This window comes from Microtus pennsylvanicus, chromosome 9 (assembly GCF_037038515.1).
Source record: "Microtus pennsylvanicus isolate mMicPen1 chromosome 9, mMicPen1.hap1, whole genome shotgun sequence".
Lineage (NCBI taxonomy): Eukaryota > Metazoa > Chordata > Mammalia > Rodentia > Cricetidae > Microtus > Microtus pennsylvanicus.
The window spans coordinates 63800629-63825557 of NC_134587.1; the positions used below are offsets into that span (position 1 = coordinate 63800629).

General features: G+C 40.6%; 1 protein-coding gene across 2 annotated transcripts in view; it reads right to left on the bottom strand.

Annotated features, from left to right (window-relative positions):
- The window catches only part of Csmd1 (CUB and Sushi multiple domains 1), a 1402422-nt gene that overhangs the window by 959752 nt on the left and 417741 nt on the right, over positions 1-24929 (bottom strand). For both annotated transcript variants that reach the window (XM_075986282.1, XM_075986281.1), the window contains exon 3: positions 14840-14952. In XM_075986282.1, the coding sequence (XP_075842397.1) occupies positions 14840-14952 (113 nt within the window). The remainder of the gene's footprint in view (positions 1-14839; positions 14953-24929) is intronic.

Genomic DNA, 24929 nt, shown 5'->3' on the forward strand with positions numbered 1-24929 from the left:
CGCATTTATAAACTGAGGATTTCAACTCTCATTTAAAAATTAAAAAAAAATTTTAAAGAGGAATCTTAAAATTTTCAAAGGTTTAAAGAGGAAAATTATGTTATTTGAAATACCCAGTGCCCCCATTTAATACAATCTCTCTATGTAAATACCCAAACTCAGAGTATAGCACTCAAGAAGTGGTTAAGTTCCTGCACCTAGAAGCCAAAAAGCTCAGATTTGCTGAGCAGTCCATTATCCTGTGTCAGGCATGGTGGCTGTGTCAGGAGGTGAGGGTTCAACCACCAAGCCTGGTGATCTACAAGCAGGGAACAGAATTCCACGAGTGCCCAGCTGACAGCCCGTGCATGTGTAGGAACAACACAAGACACTTTTCCTAGGTAAACTCCACACAGCCGAGTGTGTGCCTGTGTTTTGTCATGAAAATCAAAGTTAGTAAGTACGTCAGAAAATACAGGCAGCACACTCAGATATATTTGCACCCAGTGGCTTAAATTCCTGGCCACAGTGCTCCATCCCCCCGCAACCCATTTACACCTGGGAGAGGAGTCAGGCCGGTTAGAAACATGTGGGCACCATCTCCATCATTCCTAAGCAGGGCTGCTTTGAGCTGTGTTTTGTTTGTCTCCATTAGGATTCCAAGCGACACCTTCTGTCTCCATAGCCTGTGCTGTAACTGCACAGCCAGGAGGAGCACAGGGGCAGCGCAGTTAGATGGAATCCGTTCAAACTGCCTGTCAGAGACAATGCTAGCAATTTTATTTGTGGTCTATTAGGGAAATGGAAGCACTAACTCATTTCACAGAAGACCTTGACAGCTGTCAGATGGTTGAGAGTGTAACCGTACATATCACAAAGAGGCTCGACCAAGGAGGTGCTTTTCCCTGGTGTGGTCTCAGATTGTAACATGCCCCATGTCCTTTGGAAGCTGTGCCAGGGATCTGGGCACATATGCACAACTTAGGTCTCAACTGTCAATCCACTACATTCAAGGTGGCAAGATTTAGGGAAATACAGTGACCAATAAATGTCCTATAAAACTTGACCCCTGTACCACCAGGTAATAAGTATTCCACCATGTTCCCCACAACCCTATTGAAAAGTCTTTTATTCTCCATTCTCTGCACAGTGGTGAGGTAGAAGAAAGGAATTTTATTACTCCGAAAAAGTTTATTTCCTTTTTCTTTCCACGTATATGTATATGTGCAAGAATGTATGCATGCATACACATGCTCCCATGAAGGCTGAGGTAATGTGGAGATCCTTCCTGGACCACTATCCAAAGATCTGTCTTTTTGAAGTAGGGTCTTTCACGCAACCCCAATGTCACCAATTCTAGTCTCCCTTGTTAACTTACTGGGGATCCCCTGTCTCTACCTTGTGAAGCTGGAATGACAGATGTGCTGCCCTGCGTATCTGCCATTTATGTGGATTCTGAGGATCTAAATTATGTCCCTCTTGCTTATGTGGCAAGTACTGTAAATAGTGACACAACTCCCCAGACCCCTAAGAAGTTTAAGGAGCCCTTTGAGCTTACAAAACCAAAGTGACGATATGATTTTGTGGGTGGTCAACATGACTTTCAAGGGAAAATACAAGAGTGAGACAGTTGGGAGATTGGAGTTAGGGATTCAAGGTAGGTACAAAGAATCCTGCTCATCTTCCCTCTACACACCTCAGTGGAAGATTCTGAACAGGGTCTGGACATCCGAGTAACACCAAGGGAACTGTGCATTGTCCACTGAAATAAGAAAAACAAAAGTTGATTCACTCAAACTCCTGAGCCATCTGGTGTCTGAAGAAGGGGACTAACAAAGCTGACTGACCTGCTGGCTACAGCAGAGCCATCAACAAGAGTGGAGGATGTCTCTCCTTTGAAAATTCAGGGGGGGGCTCCTGACTATCAAGAGGAGCTGAGGCCACATGAAAAGGCAAGGGACTTCCAATATCCCAGTTATAGCTGAGGGTCTACTGGCAGTTGATGATGATGGGAGGAGGGACTGTTAGATTGTTGTTGTTTCAAGGGTGTGGCCTCTGGTAGGTGGTCCATGTTCCAGTAGATATGTCTACATCCATGTGCATATTGGCAAAGATAACTGAACCCAATGCGTGTTGACAGAGGCTGCTTGCTCATTTCCTGGCCTCCCAGACCTGAAATAACCACACAGAAACTATATTAAATAAAACACTGCTTGGCCAATATCACTTAAGCATATTGCTAGATAACTCTTATATTTTAAATTAACCCATTTCTATTATTTTATATTTTACCATGAGATTTGTGGTTTGCTAGCAAGGTTCCCACTGGCTGCTTGTTTCTTTCTTTTCTGGTGGCTACATGGCATCTTTCTGACTTCCTCTACCCTCTCCTCTGCTTGGAATTCCCACCTTTCTCTATTCTGCTAAGACACTGGCCTAAACAGCTTTATTCATTAACCAATAAAAGCGACACATAAACAGTATGACTTCCCACACCAAATGGTTTATGTTTTAATGGCAAGAGAGTAGGCTGGCTGGGTAGGGAACATGAGGGGGCCCTGGGAGGAACGGCAAGGTGTGAGATAAGAGTAGGTATGATCAAAATACATCATATACATGTATGAAAACTATCAAAGAATAAATTAAAAATACTCTTAAGAAAAATCAGCGAAGACAAACAGAGGAGGTGAACACCTCGCTTCCCAGGGAAGAGAGCAGGGTCTATTATCAGAATAAGTATGTGGCCATGGCACCTGCCTTCACACATATGATTTTATGTGGGCACCTCCTTCATCTAGAAAATCCAAATATCAGCTGTGGTCACTTTCCAGTCAAGGGCAGCTTCAATGGATGGAAACAACTCCAAGGAGCTATAAAACAAGGCCATGTCTTCTCTTGTCTGGGCATGGACAGTCTAAGTCTTTCCTATAGGTGGATTTCAGAATAGCAGGAAAACTCTTTCTGTTTTAGAGACAGTGCATGCTCAGTTGCAGCCTTGTAAGGAAAGAATGAGAAGTAGCATGGATACTATCTGTTAAATAACTGTTCTAGTGTCCCTGTGGCTTAATAGGTGAGCTGGTAAATAGTTCAGAAGCTGAATGTGCAGATAAGCAGTTGCATTAAATGTGGCAGAACTACACCCGATACTATGTCCCAGATGTTACCTGGGTAACATTGTAATGCAGCACAGAGGCTGTGTGCAATTCTCCCTAAGCCGACAACAAGTACTAATTTTATACAGTAGCACTCGAATCAAAGTTGCCTCCCTTACATTTTTCAGAAGTCATCTAATAAAATCAATTGGAAAACTTTTTACATTTACAAATTCGGTTCAGCTACTGTTATCATACAATGGGGCTGAGCCCATGATTCATGCATCCAAGATTTCCTTCTAAAATGAGAAGAGTGACCACATCTTTCCTGTTACCCATCTCCACCATGTGGCATGCGGGAGGGCTCTGAATGAGGGTACAGTCTCACAAACTGAAGACTCGGATGGAGAGTGTTGCATCCCTACCACACTAAGACAGACACACGGCCCGTGTTGAAATGCCTTCAGCTTCAGCTTCCAGTTTGTTTCCCTCCCACGCCCGGCAGCACCGCAGGATGCGCAACTGTCCCACTCACCAGCTGTCCGGGCTCTTGCCCAAGCTCCTCCCCAAATGCAGCTTTTTGTTCCAGCATTCTAATATTTAAAAAACATGTTTTCAGAAAAATATGTGTCTGCTTGGAAAACAAAAACCTAAGCTGAGGATGTATTTGATCTAAATAACAACCAAAGCTGTATCAGGAACAGACAATATATGTTGCAAGTTAAACCACATAGAGCAGTGATTTCCCTTCCTCTTCCCCAAGGGTGTGAAAGAGGAATATGTTCACATCTGAAAACTCACACTTAATATCTGTAAGAAAGCTCTTAAAATAAACTCGGAGGCTGCCTGGAAAATCCTGAACCTTTCATAACTCAAGATTGAAGCATTTTAATTTGTTCAGGTTCCCATAATCATAACTTTTCCTGGTGCTGGGAATTACATCTAGAACTTTGTATATGCTAGGAATGCATTTTACCATTGGCCCATATCCCTATCCGACATTATTAGCTTTTAAGGAATAAATCTGGCGAATTAAGATAGCTGCAAAAATTTCTATGGAGGTAAAATTTCACCCCATGTTCTCACAGTTCTGATCAATATTTGGACACAGTTGACAGAATTTCCTATTGAGATTTAGGTTAGCCCTAAGTATTGAGAATTAAAATGAAATAACCAAGCATGAAAAGTATACACACAAACTTCCAGTGCAACTCCACGTGGGACTCTTCAGAGCACTACAAGAGAATCAGCGTTTTATCTGGGAAAAGCCCAACCTACCCCAATGTGTCATCTCTCAGCATGGGAGCCACAGAGAGCTCACCCCACACCTGTTGTCAAACGAGATCCCTAGTGGTCATTCCCCTGTTGTATTTAAGCAGAAAACAGAGAAAATAAAATGGAGGGGGGACCCGAATAGGCATGAATAACGTTCAAAAGAGCAAGCCTGAAGAATATGCATGCGAAGCCCAGTGATGCCGAACCCCACGTTTCATGATCAATCGTGCAAACAAGGGCATACAGTAGGGGTGAAAGCACAAACGGAAGCGCTAACCAAACCTCTATGGACTGAGATAAAGGTTCCGTAGCTGGGAGAGATGTTTTGATTGCTCTTTAGTTAGATGTACATTTGATGTGGAATTTACCAGGGCCAGATGGTAACGCACACGTTAGAATGCCCATGTCTAACTATGGTTATCAGCTTCATTATATTTAACATAATATGAACATGTTTAACCAAAAACCTGCTAAAGAGGAGAGGCTTCAAATTATCATGAAAAGTACTGTGGATTTGATTGACCTGTGAGGCTCAAGAGTTTCATCTTGATCCAATGTCTAGTACTTATTTTCAGCATGGCTGACTTGTTCTTTTTCCAGGTAACAACATCCACACCCTCTCCTCACCTGATTCCCACTCATGCCAGTCCCTTGCTTGTTCTCCTATCTCCTCAACTAACCATCTCCAACTGTTATCAAGTGTGGACGGTCCTTCTCCTCCTCTCAGAGACTTCTATCTTACATTCCTGTGATTTTGAGAAGACAGAAATGGGCAAGTCAATATAAAAGAGCAACAGGAAACCTATATCCTTGAATCGAGATTAACAAACAAAAGCAAAGGAAACCTATCCAAGATGTACAAGATGCTAATTGATTAGGAGACAGACCATGACGCTGAGCATTGCAGGCACATGTGTTCTTTGAATTTGCTTGGAAATGTCTTTGTGGCCTTTCAAGCCATGTAAAGCAAACACAAGCATAGAGTGAGGAGATAGAGCAGGGTCCCAAGACAGCGATAACAAAGGAAACCTGAGTACGAACACAGCAGCCAGCGTTAAAGAATACCACACTAGTCTCCATGCTACATTGAATGAAGATCATCCAGGCTTCCTCTGTAGAAGTGACAGAAGCAGCTAAGCCAGATAGTGACCCGAGGCATGATTTGTACACTCCCTTTACAAAGAAGGGAACTGAGGCAATAAGAGGGGTGAGTAACACGTTCGGTGGCCACACTTATCATGGATGTGAAATGAGATAAAATCCAGCCCCAAATTCCACAACCACACCCACACGCACACATTTAAATAACGAAAACAACACTTTTCATCTCTGGTGTGCAAACATCCCGAGCATGCTGGGGTTTGGATGTATAAGGGTATCTAATTGCATACAGGATCTCATTAGGGATGAAGAACTTAAAACAAGATAAAAATGATGGGGATGGAGAGTCACCCTTTCTCTGAGGCATAGAAAGTATATTTTAAATGATGGCCACTTTTAATTTTCAAATACTACCTGTGATTACGTATTGTCAGATGTTGTTCATGTGTCCGTAAAAAAGCTTGGAGACATTTACCGGGGATAAAAACAAGTGGTTGGAGGAAAATCAACAGAAACAACAAAAGGCAGAAGCAGGGAGATGAGTGTTTCCAAGGGAGCAAGTCTGAGCTATAGTCAGAATGCATATATGCTAGGATGTAAAAGAATTAGTAACAAATTGGGGCTGGAAGAAGAATGTACACTCATGCTTATTTGCTGCTGAGTGATCACTTTGAAGATGAATTTTCTCCCCAATCCCTTTGATTTTTCCTGTTTCTTTGACACAGGTTCCTGCTATCTGTGAATACAGGTTTAGTAAGGACACACTGTTTTCCCTTAAATGAAAAAGAAACCAAATACAACACTGGTTTGGGAACTGATTAACCAAACCATTAAAAAAAAAGACTCTATCAAAGGACCTTTAATTACCTAGCCCCACTTTTCATTCAATTTCCAGTTAAGAGCTAGAGGTCTACAAAGAATATTAATGCTCACATCATCTTCAGGAACCTCTGGCTTCACAGCTTTCATTCCCTAACACTGTCAATACTTGTCTTAATTAGTGGGGGGGGGGGGGGCTGTGCATTTACACAGGGCAAACCAAGCTCAGGTTCTCACTCATCACTCAACAATGGTTGAGATTCACAATGTAGTCACTCTGCTGAGTTTCCTGAATATGCAAGCAACCGTGTGTACTGCAGAATACCCATGAGAGTCCCCAGGAACAGGCTCAAAGTGCACACACATGCAGGTGTACCTTCCATGCTTCTGTGAGCAAGTCATCAAAATTCTTAGCAAGCTCCTCTGATGTTGTGATCTCATAGACCCCAGGTAGATTTGCACTCAGAAGACAAAACAATTAGTTCTCTTCAAATATAGAACTTTACGTAGCTTCTTTAAAGCTGCAGGGGGGGGGGCGAAGAGTGTGCAGCTGCAGCAATAGAAATAGTGTGTGTGAGAGTGTACGTCTATGTGTGTGTGTGTGTGTGTGTGTTGTGTGAGTGCATGCAGGCACACTCAAGAATGAGAAAATGTGCATATGTACAATGTGAGTGTGTGCATTTGTGAGTAAGTGCTCATGGGTGAACTGATGCATGAGTGCATGTGAGTAGAAGCGTATGTGTATATGTGTCTGTGTGGTTATGAACATGCTTGTTTGCAGTGTGCACACATGTGCATGCGTGTGTCCATTCACATGAGAAGACATATAGGTGTACATGTGTAGATATGGCTACATTAACAGAAATAAGTATGCACGTGTGTGTGATGATGGACTATGGAAACAGAGAGTAGATTTTATAATGCAGAATTTATTCTCCCTCACCAGGTAAATGAATATGACAAACGTCTGATGCCAAAGTCCACCATAATAAATTACAGTCCACATGGGCCATTGTAGCTACACTGATGTTAATGATACTATTCTTTTCTCACTGTGTCATGCATGAAATAAACTGCAGTCTTAGGCACGCTTCCTTGAAATGAAGTAGGAATCATAACCACAGAAATAAGGTACAAAATAAATGACAATGATCAGACGAATTGTTGCAGGTTCACAGAGTCTGCATCAATCAATCGATATTCTGCTCTTTCACTACATATGGAACTTTTCAGAGCTTCTTAAAGTCTAAGAAATATCTTTTATTTCCACAAAGAAGCTTGTACACTCAAAAAAGAGAGCACAAAAGTCGTGGTTGGTAGCAGCCAGAGACACTTTAGGACTCCTAAGCTAAGAAGGTTGAATAGATAGGATCTGGATCCGTTCCAGAAAGATCAGAGTCATGGCCTAGGTGCTCTGAGATCACCAGTTCAGGGATGACCCCACCAGTGGCAGGTGCAGGCCCAGGGCTCAGGTTCTAGTGCCGGGGTCTACATGGGTCTGGTGTGACTTTCTGAAAGCATGGGATTGCACAAACTGATTTCACCGATCCCCCTTTCAATAGGTAATGTAGGAGCCTCAGGTAACCAGGAGCAATGGGTAACCAGGAGCCTGGGTAACCAGGATCCCCTCTTCTTGGGCATATTTCTCTTTTGTTCCTCTTCCCCTTTCTCCAACTGCCTTAAAGCTGAACATTCAGAAAGAAACATGACTTTATCTGCATCCAAGCATCATTCAGTTGTTAGGAACAATAGCCCAACAGTTAAGGTCATCATTTGTTATGAAATATTTTCTTGTGGCAATAGAATATTGACCCTGAGGTCTATTGATTAGCACCTGTCTCAGGGGCTGAGGGCTTTAGCTGAGCTCATGCCATAAATAGTTTGAAAATGCTGCCGCAGAACCTTGGATGTGTGGTAACAACGTACCTGGTGTTGAACATCCTTGTCCAAAAAACAGAGGTGTCTGCACTGCAGTGAACAAAGTTGATGAAGGACCAGCACTAGCCACTACAGAAAAGTGACTGGTGTGGGCTGCCACCAAGAAGACTGGTGTGATTCTCCCTCCTCCCAGCATAAGAGGAAGACGCTGGGGGTTCTGTCATGATCTGAACCTGGCTAATAGGTGAGCAGGCTATAGAGAGATTCTGTTGCCCCCAAACATTCATAATCCTCATACAGAGCCCTCCCCAGTTCTCGTGATGATTCTTTCTTGTTCACACCCATAACTTGGGCTGGGTTGGGTAATCCTTGCATGCAGACAACCACAAGCACCGGTGTTCACAATGAAGGAGGAATATGGAGCTTGTTAGTTTGACCAGATAGCTAGCTACTCTTTATGAATCCAGGCTGGAGGATACACAGGCAAGAAATTCTCTCTTGAGGATTTCTATACAACAGAAGGAAAGGCATGCAGGGTCAGCAGGCAAGACATTGTACAAAAAACCCAACATGCCCCCTGAACTGGCTGCCTATTGATCCAAGAAATCACAGGGCAATGTCTTTGTAAGATGCACCTTTCTCTGACTGAGCTGAAAGCTACATGAAAGTGTCGCAGCTTTGCACAGAGAGATGACTATGTAATAAGTGACCTAGTGGGTGTGAGTCCTTTTCCAGTGGATAAGGGGTTAAATTGGTGACCTGAAATAAGCCAGCTGTTCTGCACAGATGTTTTATGTCTATATTGTAGGCTATAAACATGTTTTCCCTTTAATGCATTTCAGTGGTTGTATTCAACCTGTGAGTAACAGTTACCTAAACCATAGAGAAGATAAAATTTACATCCTCAACTGCCGTGCTTACTAATACATTTTCAGGCTTTAAGGGAAAGGAAAATAAACCAGTTGTTAAAATTAATTTAGAATTGATATGTTATTTAAGTTCTGTTTAAACTGTGCTACCTAACACCTGCTGAGGGGCATGTGGAAGAGGGGCCATTTTGTTTCTTGAATATATTGTATCATAATCAATGAATCAAATGATATTTAACATACTCATTCCCTTACACTAATTTAGGTGATGGAAATGTTCAAAACCCACATCCCCAGCTATTTAAAACACACACTACATGTTTCTGGCCGTGGTCAACCTATCACTCAATCAACTCATTTCTCTTATTTCAACATCTTTCCAGTCTGGCTAACCTCTGCTCTTCATCAAAAATATCCACTGATGTTGCTTTTATGCTAAATGTCCCAAAGAAAGACTTTTAGCCTCAACTGTTAGTCCTAAAACTACAGAGAAGAAAGGCCTGAAGAGATGATGGATAAAGCACCTCTATGAGATCTTGAAACTGTCACAGTGATGCAGGTGTGATGGGAGAGAGAGGGATTCCTCTCTTCCTGCACACATTTTGCACATACAATCAACTATTACAAAGCGAGAGACTGATACATGGGCACAATGCAATCCTTTACTGACAAAGTAACAGCCTGTATTTCACAACTCGGTGAAAAGAACACAGCTTCTCTTTTAAGACACTTTAACAGTGTGAGCTTTCTGTTTCCAAGGACAATACAAAGTCAGCTCACTGCTGGGGTGTTCAGGTGGGCTAGGGTTCCCCTCAGCTTCAGACTGGCTTCATTAAGACCAGATCTGCAATCCCGCCTTTTTTCCATTCACACACAACCCTCAGATAAGGCCATCTGTTGTTCTCAGTTTCCTTGCATGTCTCTTCCTCACTCAGAAAAACCCTCTTATCATCTCTCCTTGTTGAGCATCTCCATTCAGGGCTCCACACCAGCAGGCATTTATCCCCTGAACCTTCGGACAACACTTTGGTGGATGGCAACAAAGAATGTAGAATCTCCCTAGACACGAAGGATTAAGCTCACACACTGTTTCCCTCTTGTGCTAAAGCACCTTGTCTGCATGTGCTGCTCAACCTGGCCCTCTTTTTCTATAGTTTTGGGAAGAGCCCCATTTATTTCAGGCTTGCTGTTGTTGTATTAATCACAGTCTAGTGCTGGAAAGCTACCAAATACCCAGAGAGAGCTCTATAAATAAGTGAGGGGGGAAAACAGGGCCTCTAAAAATCCCACATTTTAAGGACTTCATATTTATTTAAATGTATGCATATGGGTTTGTGCACCTGTGGGTACAGTGCCCACAATGGCCAGAAGAGGGCATAAGAACTCCTTGCAGTCGAGTTACAGGCATTATGAGACATCTGATATGGGTAATAAAAACTGAACATGGGTCCTCTTGCAAGAGCAGGAAGTTTCCTCACCACTGAATCATCTCTCCATCCTTGAAAAATGAATTCTTAGGTACCAATATTGACCTAATGAATCCTGCTCATATAGTCTCTTTATAAGCATGAACATATTGCTCAGGGATATCATGTGCACACATTTGTGTTTCATACACACAATCTCATGGTTAATCACCAACAACCAGAAGATATGAAGTGTTTGGCAATTGCAGCTTCCGGAGACAGACAGAATTGTTCTTAATTCTGTTGAGACTGAGCAGCACAATGGGATTCTGAGACATGAAATCATTTTAGTTACCACTCCATCAACTTTAAGTGATAGCAACAAGTAACTTCATTTTACTTACAGAATTCTTGTTCTGATATGATTAGAAAGCACATTATACAGACATTGGGACAGAAATCTGCCTGTCTATCATATATATATATACATATATATGTATATGTATATATATATATATATATATATATATATATATATATATATATATATATATATAATTAGCTACTTGAATATTGATCTCTCTATGCACCATATCCCTCCATCTGTTATCTACTTGCCATATATTTATCTGTCTGTTGTCTGGGATATATCTGTCTTGCAGTGATCTTTTACTTATCTACTGGCCATATATATATATATATATATATATATATATATATATATATATATATGTCTATCATGTATATATTTATCAATCATCTATCTATAAACTGTTTTAATACATATTTGTAAAATAATAATCTACCTATGAACTAGATATAGCTATCATCTGTATACTAATCCTTCTTCTATCTATGATGCTTCTTTCTCTCAACTATCTATTGCCAACCTTCCTACCCATCATCTTTTTATTTTTAGCCTTCATTTTATTTATCCATTTACCTATTTGTCTATCTATCCATTATCTACATATTCATCTACCCATATGTCTATATACAAATCCACCCGTCCCTATCTACCATCTAATCATTATCTATATGATATATATCACATAAAATATATGTATAGATACTTAAAAACAAATACAACATGTATGCTTTTTATCTCCAAAAGACATACACTATAGCTAGTAGAAAATATCTGCTTTAATCCACAGAATCATTTAAAGACAGAAGCAAATATGATAGAATTCTTTAGAACTCAGGGTAAATCTCATATGATCATTAGGATTTATTAAATAGAATTATATAAATTGTTTGGTCTGTGGATGGAGCAAATGATACATGATAAGATGAGTATTTTCAGTTATTGGCTCAATTTATTCTGTATTTACCAGTTAAAATCCCGAATTTCTAATACAACAGTTTATAAACTCATCTGCTAAGAAAACCCTAAAGCATGCCTTTGAAGAAATTCAAATACTCCATGTAGACAGCATTGGGAAGATATTTACAAATATTTTAATTGGGATTACAAAGTTAAATTCAATGAGATAATGCATTAATTGTAATACTTATTGTTTCCACATTCATTATGTAGATTAATATCCCCACGTATGAATAATAATTTGCACAAACAATGCTTATTGAAAACTACTGCCAACAATCATGAGTTCCCTGCCCACATGAAGGCCATTGCCAAGGTTATCATATTTTGAAAGATGGCTGAAGTTTGGACAATTTTGCCTGTCCAAGCCAGTGAATGTGAATGAAAATTTTAAGTAGCAATATGTTAATCCTATAGAACTTCTAGTTTAGGAAAGCAGTGCTACTTTAAGGACCACAGGGGAAACCAGTGATTGACTTAGTACTTTTATCTAAATTCAATTTCCATTAAAGGGTCTGGACAATGTATTAACATTATATTTTTACTTTTTATGTTAACATTAATTAGATTGTTTCCTTCATAGAATAACCACATGTCTTGTCTCCTCAAAACAGAAATTATTTGAGTAGAAGGACTCTCTGAACATAGCGGACAATGAGGACTAATGAGAACTCAAGAACAATGGCAATGGGTTTCTGATTCTACTGCATGCACTGGCTTTGTGGGAGCCTAGGCAGTTTGGATGCTCAACTTACTAGACCTGGATGGAGGTGGGGGTTCCTTGGACCTCCCACAGGACAGGGAACCCTGATTGCTTTTCGGGCTGGGGGGGACTTAATTGGGGGAGGGAGAGGGAAATGGGAGGCGGTGGCGGGGAAGAGACAGAAATCTTTAATAAATAAATAAATTTATAAAAAAAAGAAAATCTAAATTATTTTTTAAAAATATATAGGCCACACTGAAAGCTGTTATAGATGTCCTCCTGACCACAACATTGGCCCTGCTCCCTCTCCTGCAGGTATGTTTTTTCTGTCCTGTGCACTCCTCAAACCTTTCCTCGATGGGTGAGAGTTGCCTCCCGTCCCTGGGAACTTGAGCTATCAATGTGGTAGGGGAGCTGTCAATGAGAACTTGGCTCTCCTCCAGGTAACTTCCCCCATCTGGGCTCTTCATTTTCTCTAGAAAGCTAACACACTTATGTTTTTGACATAGCCTTTGGTGTACAACAGCAAGAAGTAATTGTTATATGGTTGTATTAAATATTGCTTAAAATTGGTTTTATTGACAAGAGATGTATATTTTCACCAAAAATTTCCTTCAGAAATAGTCTTATGATTATTGGCAATTTCTGATAAATGATTAACCCTGAAAGTCTAACTTACAAAAACACCTTCACATATGCTTTTATTTAACAGAGCATACAGCTAAGTTGAAATAAAACTCTTCGAGTTATATTTCTGTATGAGCCTTACACAAACATGAAATCATTTCCAATAGAGACAATTCATCGATGTTTTAGAAATTGTAGATTCATCCAACATGCCAGTCCCATAGCAGATCGGGAAGGTTTGGTGAACGGAGGCAGCTGCCAACCACTCAACTTTAAGGATTTCTATATCAGTTACCAGTAGCTGAGTAAAACACAGAACACACAGATGGACTTTGTCAGGGCAGAAAGAAGAATTTCCAGGGTTCCTGGACTTTGGGACCATGTTGTGCTCTCTGAACAGAAATCATCTAGAAATGTAGGAATGAGCATGCCCCAGGGTCAGCAAACACTCACTGCTGTGGTGATTCTTTTTCTTCTATGATAAGCAAAAGACATGTGATTCTGGGCTCAAAGGAAGAGGGCAGGTGTAACTAAATTTTAAAGTTAATCAAACCATTGACCAAACATAAATCATCCTGCAACTGTCCAAAACTGTATTACTTCTTGACAGTCACACACTCCACAGTGCCCAACCCTTCTAGTAACTGATGCTGGTTTAAATGAAAGAACAGTGAGCTCATAAACAAGTGATCCGGTCCTCACAGTGGAACAAGGCAGCTGGAATCCCGACAGCCTAGATGTAGAAGAGAGATGAAGTCAGAAAAGCCTTCAGCCAGAGCAGGCTAGTATCTTCAGCATCATTGCATGGATCAATAAAAATGAAAGGATTGATCACACTTTGCACAACTCCCCAGGGCTCAATTCTATCACAACTCATCACCTGACAACTGCATAGCAATGAAGGTAAGTTGCACAAACCAAGTATAGACTTGAACTTTGCACAAAGAACATGCATGCCACAGATACACAGTATTAAAGCAAACCAGAGACTCCTTTAAAACAAACCATGTGTGTTATAGAGAGACAATGATCAATGGCTCCAACCACAGTGTACTTTTTTTGACTCCTAGCCACCAGAGTTTACTCATGCTACAAATGATAACCCTTGTGTTACACATGAAAGAAAAAGAAAAATCTCTGTGCCAAACTATATCAAACCTCTTAGACTTCGTACTTGCAAGTGGCCAGTTCAATTACCTCTATCTGACTCAGAGAAAATCAGTTCCTCTCTCAAAGTCCACTCTCATTCTGTTACAGTTACACCAAGTCACCTTAAGAATAATAACAACATCACGACATCTCCGAGCGCAAATCTGAAACTCCACTGCTTTGTGAGAACCAAAGGAGAGCGAGGCCAAATGAACTTCTCAATCAAAATTTTCAGTTTTGACAAAAAATCCCTCATTTCATGAGACCACATCACTTAAGCCCTGCTTAGCAGCTGCGTGGCCAAGCGAAAGCTTTAATAGAACTCTTTTGGGTTAAAAACAAATACTTTACAACATACCATTCTATATGTGAACCCCTCAGATGTTACCATTGCAGTCAATAAAACAATCTGATTCATATATTCAGACCACTAAAGAAAACTCAGGAGTGTTTTTGGGCCGGGTTCTTGACAGTTACAGAAGACAGTAGCATATCCTTTTGTCAACGTATTAAAGAACAGCCCAGTCCTTCCAGCATGCATCCACTCTGCATCCACACCATGATCCCCCAGCAGCACCTGAGGTGATAAGATGCCAAGCGCAGCAATCTCCTACCTTCGTACATGGCCTTGAAACCCTGTGCGCTCACTGCAAAGTCCGTGGTGAACCAGAGCGTGAGGAGAGACCCAGTGCTCACAATGGAGGAGGGCAGCTGGAATCCTGACAGCCTGGGTTTAGGAGAGAGAAAAACAGTCAGAAAAACCTGCAGTTTAAACAGAAACGTATTAACATCTCTCCCACATTGGTGGGAGAAGCTAGTTTACTGACATTCATTGATAACTTTATTTCTTTAAGAGAGCCTTTAGTATGAGCCTCCGGCTAGCCAGGAAGAAGTGGTCTTTCTTCTGTCTCAGGTTTCTGACAGCTGGGATTACCTGTATGATACCATGCCCAGCTTCGATAAGTGAGGTCATCAAAATTTAAAGAACCACTATACACATGTTTGATGTTAATGTAAATTAAATACTAGGAAGCCCCAAATTTTTTATCTAAATGACTTTTAAGAAAATTCTTTTTAGAAGAATTGATCGCCATTGTCTTCATCAGGAAGTATAAGGACTACATAGAAGTATACAATTAAACCCATGTACACCATGTGAGACAAGAGACCCTGCACATGCTTCTGTGTCCAGTCCCATTTCCTACTCATTTGATGGCATGGGACTCCTCTAATACGGCATCTGTTTGGTCCTACATTTATTCCAAAAACATGGCAGCTTCTTTAGAGGAGAAACGGCATGCTTGTCATTGCACACAATGAAACTCAGTTACCTTCCTGAGAGGTCACACCATTGATCTTAGCGTTTATTTTTTATGGTAAATCTTTTGGTTTGAAAGAAAACTTTTCCAGACATTACTACGTTTGAGTGTTTTTAAAAGTTTGGCAATGGTCGGAGCTTGGGAAGAGTAAACTAGTGACCACTAAAGAGTAAACTACATATGTGCAGTACTTTGAAAGACAATAGATTTTTTCCCCAAAAGTCAAAGGGAGAAGTGAAATATAGAAGGCTATATTTCATTAAATTTAAGAATTAAAGGGGTATCTTTGTAGATCCATGCTGTAGGAAAGCAGTCTGCACACTAGGCAATGGTGCAGAAGTCAGAGCAAATATGCTTCCTCTGCAGGAGGGATCCTAGTGGCCTGCAGTATGAGTACCTCATTACAGCTGATCCACGGTCTGGATAGACTCAAGATGATCTACGGGCACTGATAACAGCATGATAATTGATAAATAGGATGGCAGAACTAGCAAGTCGGAAAACGAGTTTATATTCAAGTGAGAATTATTATGACATGGATCACACGTACTTTGTTTTTTGTTATCCTTATTTAGTGTTGACTTAAAAGCTTTAATTGGTTTCATTATTTTTTAAAAAAAATCACCTCTCGGGCTAAGAGATGATTCAGTCTGTAAAGCTCTTGCTGTGTACGCATGAAGACCTCAGTTCAGACCCTAGTAGCGGATAAGAGCAGTTATGTACACTGTAACTCCAATATCAGGGCTGGGAAGGGGTCGATCCCTGTAGCTCATTGGCCAGCAAGTTGGACTACATCCGTACGCTCCAGGTTTAGTGAAAGACCCAGTCTCAAATGGTAAGGTGGTGGATGATTGGGAAAGGTACCCAACCGTAACCTTTAGCTTCTATGTATATGCACAACAGGTATACCTAAATATGAGCACACACACACACACACACACACATTCCGCATGAACACTGTCAAAGTCAAGTCTTTTTAAGATTTTTATTAGGGCTGCTCAAAAGAAAAATTTACAATCTCATTCTAGCATTACAATAATACAAAATCCAGGTAAAGTTTAAAATTATAGGCCATTATCGCCAGTCTAGAAAGATGTAAAATCCTCAACAAATACTTGAACATTGAATATGGGTGTATGTCTAAAAGATCATTTTCCATGATCAAGTTGGCTTTATCATGGAGATGCACAGATGGTTTAACATATGTAAATCAATAAACATAATAAATTCACAAAAATGATCCTAAAGACAAAAGAAATCACATAATCATCTCAAAAGATGCAGAAAATGCCTTTGATAAAAAGCTAACATATTTTCATGATAAGAGCACAAAAACCAATGGCCTAGTCCCAGCAATGCTCTGGTAAACAGAAACAGAATCAATACAAATGAAACATGGGTAAGAAACAACGGAAGCCCATGACGTGGGCCACTGGCTTCTCAGGGCTTGTTTTACAGCTAAGTAAGCCAATGTTCTCTGGCACAGGTCCATGGAAAAGGGCTAACCCATGACCAGCGGACCAAACCAGGAAACATGACACAGACCACCATGAAAAATACTTCTGACTTCTACTTTTCAAAGGTTCGAAATCAGTCCATGCAAAATTCAACAAGTGGGTCTCTCAAAAAAAAAAAAAAAAAGTTGCCCTAGGCCCAGATAACACTTCTCTAATACCAGGATCCACAAGAAGAAAACTAAAATAGAAAATTAGACAACTCTTATTTAAAACAGGGCAAGTCTTCAAGGCCCATGCTATGGGAAGAACCCCAAGGTTTTACACCACATTTATCACCCAGCAGAGGGAAAGGTAATAAATTAGATTTCAAAAAAACTGGAGAAACTTTTCGCCGTGAAAGACCCTATTAAGGGGATTCAAAGATGTTCTGCAGCCTGAGAGAAGATATTTGTGAGTTAATTATCAGGACAAGCTAAATTATCTAGAATACATAATAGACTCAACAATGAAAAGCAAGCAAAGCAATTAGGAAATTGGAAAAATACATGGGGAATAATGTCCTCATTGCTGTGATAAAACCAGCACCAAAAACAATTCAGGGAAGGAAGGGTGTCTGTAGCTTAGAGGTCACAGTCTACCATAAAGGGAAGCCAGGCCAAGTGCTGAAGCAGGAACCGGAAGACAGGAACTGAGGCAGAGACTATGGAGAAACATGGCTTATCAGCTTCCAGGCTCACTTTCAGCTACCTTTGCTAAACAGCCCAGGCTCACCTCCCCAACAGCAATGCTTCCTACAGTGGGTTACACCTGCCTATATTAACTGGCAATCAAGAATGCCCCAAAGACGTGACCACAATTCAATGGGAAGGTGGCAATCGCTTGTCCTGGGTTTGTCTGGGTTGGTGGGTAAGATTAGGCATCACAGATAACATTGCCTAGAAGACAGGAAGTCCATGAAAAGTTACTAGGCAACCTTGAGTCACTAGAAAAATGGGTTTTTAAAACAGGAAAACATAACCACACAGCTATCAGAAGGGCTGAAGAAGAAAAAAAAAACTGATGCAAAGACTAGATAAAGACTAGATAAAAGGCAGAGAAAAACTCACGCGTTTCCAGTCAGAGTGCGAGCAGGTGCAGTCACTTTGGAAAACAGTTGGTCAGTTTCTTAAAAATAAACAAGAAGCTGGAGCGATGTCTCAGCTGTGAAGAGCATGGCATACTATTCTTGCAAACGTCCTGAGTTCAGCTCCCAGCACCCACTTGGGCTCACAGTCACTGGCTGTGTTTCCAGTTCCAGGGTATTCATGCTCTATTTCAGCCTCCGTGGACACCTGAACGTACATAGCATTACACACACACACACACACACACACACGCACACACACACTAATTAATTAGCTAAAGTTCAATGAATATAGAAAAATAAATAACCAATGTATGAAACATAACTATTGTTCTTCTTGCCCTTCAGCCAAAAGCCCCTCAAGTGATACAAACGTTATCTTCACTATTAATATGTTGGCCATGCCAGTTCACTGTGATTTTGTAAGATGTTACTAATAGGGAAAGGAGTTAGTGAGGGTTATATTGAATCCCTGTTAACTCTATGAAACTATCGTCTTCTAAATATTGCATGGCTCATTAAAAACATGTTGGAAAAGTTTTAAAAAGACTTTTAAAGAAATATTAATAAAGTATGAAATAATCACTTAGTAGAAACACACAATGTATAATTAATAAGAAAAATGTATTCATTAACTTCCAAATGATAAATGAAACAAAACACTGAGAATGCTTTATTTAGAAATCAATCATCTTCAACTTTTCAATACATATTTCATTCATTGCGTCTCCTAGAACTATTCTATCAGGCATTTTTGCCTGCTCATTATTTCTCATTGTAATTAAACTGTCATAATAATGGAATAAACAAGACAAAACACAAAGTTGGCCCACTTTCCCTGCCTCATTTTTCTTTATCAAAGCCCAGTTTACCTACACACAAGCACTGGCAGATACAGAGAGTGAACATCTTAGAGAACAAAAGTGACATTGGGAATATCTGTGAGGGGACTGCAATACGACCCCAGCTACATGCTCATTCCCTTACCCACATCTTGACTCCTGCCAGCATGATTTGCAATAGATGCTGCAGCTCATCACTATGACTTGCTAGTCACAGAGGAGAGCTGGGAAGAAAGGTTCTTCACCCAGCACAACACTCCACACCACAGCTCCCTCTACCGAAAACCACCTTGTCAACACTGTGAAAGCATCAGGCTTCTGACTGGTTGAACTTCTGGCAGAGATAGAACGGCCAGGTAAGAGGATCTCTGGGGATGGTGACAAAAAATCGATTTCATTCTTAGGAAAAAAAACAGTATAGCTGTTGTCAATTCAAACATGCTGTTCACTCTGCCTTTTCGAAAAGGATCCTATTGTCCTGTAGGATCTCATTTATATTTCCACTTGGGAGAAACCAATTCCCTTCTCACACGCAGCAATCTGGGTGACTGATAGCTCATGCCTGTCAACGTGAGTGATTGTAAACTAAAACTGGAATGATGTGGGTGACGTCGCTCTATTCCAGGTACATGTTCACTTTGTAGAAGTATGAATTTCAAGAATCGAACAAGTTTATTCTTCTTCCATTTCTCAAGGAATTACTGAGATGAATAGCAGTAGAAATTGACCTCAAATGATTTGCACTGCACTAACATCCGGGACATACAAGGTGCACCTGTGTGGGAATCTGGATGGGCAGACGTGTTGATGCTGCATTGAAACAACAAATTCAAGGAAAAATTCAGAGCAAGGAGAAAACCAGCGCTGGCGATATTTACATGCGATCAAGTAACGAGGGAGCAATTAGTCTACAACAGAAGATCACTCCAGAATTATACAATGTATATATTGTACAATCAGTATTTGTGATTTTGAAATGTCAATTATATTTAAAACTAAGGCTTCGTTGAAATGTCAAGTGCATATTTTAAGTAAATTAGGAAATATCACTAAATCAAATCTTCTTCCAGCGAATGTAATTGCTTTAAGGAAAATATCTGTAAGCCAAATGCAGCCAAACTGACATTAATATTCAATATTTAGTTTCATCACATGTCAGGCCATATGCCAAAGTGAAGATTCTGATAACAGCTTCAAGAAAGAGGTGGGCCAACAAACGAACTTCCCTGAAACTAGAATCTCATCACGACATTGCTGCAGGCTGCGAGAATGCGTCCATGGGATACGTATATTTCTCACAAGACAGCAATGTATTTGGGAACTGAGAGATTGTGCAGATTCTTAGGACTTCATCTTTTCAAAGCAGGCCCAACTGCATGCTCCCTGGAATCTTCTCCAGATGAGATGTTTCCAAATGACAGCCATTCATGTGCCATTAATATTTTTATTTTTGAGCCTTTTACCTACATACTTTATATAAGCATGTGTTTCACCATGTCTTTAGTTTCAATAATCATTCATCGTTGAAAATACTGACCAATAACCTACTAAATGCTGAAGCTCCCTCGGTGTAGACTGAGTTAAAAATATTATGCATTCCTCAGTTTTATATTTTCAAAAATCTTCCGAAACTCTTTAGGCTTAAGCAACCAGTCCATAAATACAGACATCTTTAGCAGCTGCTTGGCTCTGAGGCATCTGTGACTATTGGTGTTAGGACGTTGTGGCCCCATGGCTTCTTCACATGTCGGATGCATCAAAGGAGGCATTGGAACCCTCTGCTCTCTGCTTCTCCTGCTCTCTCTCACCAACCACATCTGTCTTTATCTAGTGACTTCAAAGTGACACAGGTGTCTGCTCATTCCTTTATATAACACGGATCCTGACTTCTTAACAGTTCCACACTGTAATTATCAACAGCCCAAGAGTCTTGGGAGAAGCATTGTGCAAAGTCTCAGATTAACAAAAGCCTAAGAAAAGCCTCTGTGTTCCGAGGACTCCAGTCATTTAACGGGGAACTGCACACAATTCAAGCAGAAGGGCATCGGCTATGTACAAAGAGAGCCAGTGTGTCTTATTTACAGTCTAGACATCCATACCCTTTTCTGGGACTGCCCGTTCTAGACAACAATGTATCTATTTCATAAGCACCAACACTGGTTTGGTAGTATCCACTAGAAATGGCTTTCAATTCTCATTTCTGAAAGAGAGAGCTGAGCCTAGAGGATCCAGATTTCTCTCTACATGTCAGGGAGAAAAATAGCAATGGCATAAGCAATCATGCCCCAATATTTAATTTATTGATAATCGGAATTTGCTCTTCATAAGTTTGCTTTTGCCTTTTTCATGTATATGTGTTCGGGCATCTGTGTTCATGTAGGTGTGCATATCTGTGTACAACTGTAAATCATGTTGCCATAGTGTGGAGGAAATGTCTGTCTTCACTTTGAGTAATCAGAAACGAGCTGGCTTTTGTCTTTTGCCAATACTTCCTGGCAAGGAAGAGAGGCCCGCTTGTAGAACCAGCACATTTTGCATGACATCACACATTTCAATAGAGTTAGGCTCATTTAATTAGAGAAGGATCTAATACACACTGCTGAAGAAGACAGACAGTATAGAGAGAAGCCTTGACCTGAAAGAGGAGGGAGAATAGTGGCAGCCCCAATTTGGGGTACTCAGTTGAATTCCACATTTTGAAGAGAGCAGAGGGGTTATAATCACTTGCTCACAGCAACTTGGGACCACATCTCTGTCACAATAGCTGTTCCTTTTATCTGAACCAAACCTTCCTGCACCTTTGGTTTTGCTCTGGGTCTCTGTGGTCACCTGAGCTTGTATGGAAATATAGACAAGCCGTGAATGCAGAGATAATACGAGATGAGCCCAGAGCCCGCTATCCTGAAAGAGACATGCCATCTACCAAAGGAATCTTTGGACCATAAGAAAGGGAAGCAATCTTACGAAAACTGCTGATTGCAATAGCAAGTTCCTGTCATACACTGTCTTGAGAGGCTTTTGCACATCAGATGGTCCGTGCTTTTTCCTTTATGTTTGGCATACGGTTTCCTAAGCTGTAGACAGTGATATGGAAGAGACATTTCCTTAAGTAATATTTCCAGTTTAGACCCATTAATCTTAAAAATATCGGTTAGAGCATTGCAGTCCACCCCAGCTCACTCCCTCCTCCCTGAGAGCTTTACCACTTAAAAGCCCCTCCCCTTAGATAAACATGAAGCCTCTGTGCCCATAGTCATGCCCCAGACACATCAGGATCACTTCCCCAGACCCTGCGATCACTTTCATCTGATTGGGGTGATTTAGTACACTGGGCAAATCTTAAAGTTTGTACTAAGCAAAAATGACCTCCTAAGGGGATACGTTCTCTGCTAAGCACCACCGTCTAATAAATGTGCCCCTGGAAAAATAAAATAAAATTCCTCAAATTGCATTTGAGACAAATTTGCCAAGAATTAATTTCACTGATCTTTTCTCTCCATCCCTGCACCGAGCTATTTAGAGAAAGTTATTTCACAATTACAGTGTCTGTGATATGCTATTAGAAGAAAAGATCTAAACAGATTTTGCCCCCAAGCACGAAATAACATCCTGTTCAAGTGGCTCTGTTATGGCAACGGAGCCTTTGTAAATTACATTAAAATGGCCCAGTGTTCCTCACACCCTGCGCCTGCTTCTTCCACTGATATCCATGCCTCACTGGGCCCTCCACTTGAGTGATAAGAACCCTCAAATTGTCTTCCCAGTGAAGAATCCATTAGTTGGGTTTTCATATCAAGATCTCTTTTCAAGCTGTTTGGGTCCAGATAGGCCCCCTTTCCATGTTAAGATCTCAGATAAACCCCATGCTACTTCAGAGTAACTCAATGGGCCCACTGGATTGCCTCCTGAGAGCAGCTCTTTAATACTAATCTGACACACACTGTGGTGTGGGAACTGAGGTAAAGCGCTAACTGATTTCCCTGTGGGCAAGCCAAGGGAGCAGGCAGCCACTTCTGAGTATTTAGGCCAAAATAACATTACAGAAATGGTAAAATAGGTCAAAGATGCCAGATAACTCTGGGAAAATTTGTTTCACTGTAGTATCTGATAAGATTGATTCTCAAAGTTTAAATTCCCTTCTCAATTATGAATCTGACTTGTACAAAAGTGGAAACTGGAACTTTCTCGGTGACAAACCTACTTCAGGGAGAATTACAATGCAACACACAACACACACATATACTGGAAAGGAGACAATCATAAAAACTTGGAAATCAAAATTAGACAGCCTAAGATTAGATTGAAAGAAATTCTTTTAACACTTCAGAAAGCCAACACTGCTTGGGAGTCAGATGTCACTCTGTAATATGGCCCACACCTCCCGAATTCTTAAAAACGCCATGCAAGAAGAAGTGCTGGCGGAGCGCTCTGTCATTCACTAGGTGGAATGAGTTCATTCAATGTGGCTTCCCGGCGCTTGAATGCTATGTGCCCATTAGTTGAAGTTATCTGAAACAGGCACCGTACTTTAAAAGTCACAATACTATCCTCTTTTACCTGCATCTTTGCATTTGTGAATGTGTTCAGAGAAGGCTTGGGAAATGACCTAAAGAGTTTTCGTGAAGTTCATGGACTGGAATAGACAGAGGCCTGATAAGAACCCAGAAATACTGTGCTTCGGTTTTTTTTATATACAATCAACTTTCATTAAAATATACATGGGTTAAATAAGGGTGGTTAATCACTATGTTGAGAAGCTTGGACTTATACCAGTCAGTAATGGGCCATCAGAAGCAGAGCTCACACTAGCGACATCACTGCTTCCTCCTTTTAGCGTTCTCTTAGACCAGAGCTCTGAGAACAGGGTGGACTAAATCTCTCAAGCAAAACACTGCTCTTAGAATTCAGTTTCCTGGCTATGAACTAAGTGATTATTTTAAAGCAAAGTCATTTTCACATTGGATTGGTTTTCTAGATCTGGAGTCTAGTGAGGTGGAGTTGTCCTATACTCCTAGCTATAATGCTGGGTAATTCTGAGCACATTCATGAGTTTCCAGTCACTGTTCTGGATTCTAAATGTCATAGCCTTATGCAATCCTTAAAGCAACCTGTGACAGAGGACAATAAGCCTCTGACTTTGTAGGTGGGGAAACCAGCCCCCACAACAGATGGTTAACTTGTGAGAAATATACAATTGTCAGTGTCAGGTATCAGGGGTCTGTCTCCAGCCATGGTAGGAACTCTTGCATGCTCAAGATAGATTTCAGAGATTGCAGCACTAAATGCCTACATATGAAGCTGGATAAATCTCACAATGGTGAATTAACAGAACATTTGGACTGATCTCCAAAATACACAAAGAACTCAAGAAATTGGTCAGCAAAAGAACAAATAATCCAATAAAAATTGGGGTTCAGACCTAAACAAAGAACTCTCAAGTGAGAAATATAAAATGGCTGAAAGACACTTAAGGAAATGCTCAACATCCTTAGCAATCAGAGAAATGCAAATCAAAACAATTCTGAAATTCCATCTTACACCTGTAAGAATGGCCAAGATCAAAGACACTGATGACAACTTATGCTGGAGAGGTTGTAGGGGAAAAAGGAACACTTCTGCATTGCTGGTGGGAGTACAAACTGGTACAGCCCCTTTGGATAACAATATGTTGATTTCTCAGAAAATTAGAAAACAACCTTCCTCAAGACCCAGCAATACTACTTTTGGATGCTCAATCATACCACAAGAACATGTGCTCAAAAATGTTCATAGCAGCATTGTCATAGCCAGAACCTGGTAACAACCTAAATGCCCCTAGACTGAAGAATGGGTAAAGAAAATATGGTACATTTACACAATGGAGCAGAAAAATATAATGGCACCTTGAAATTTGCAAGCAAATGGATGGATCTAGAAAACATCATATTGAGTAAGGTAACCCAGACCCAGAAAGACTTATATGT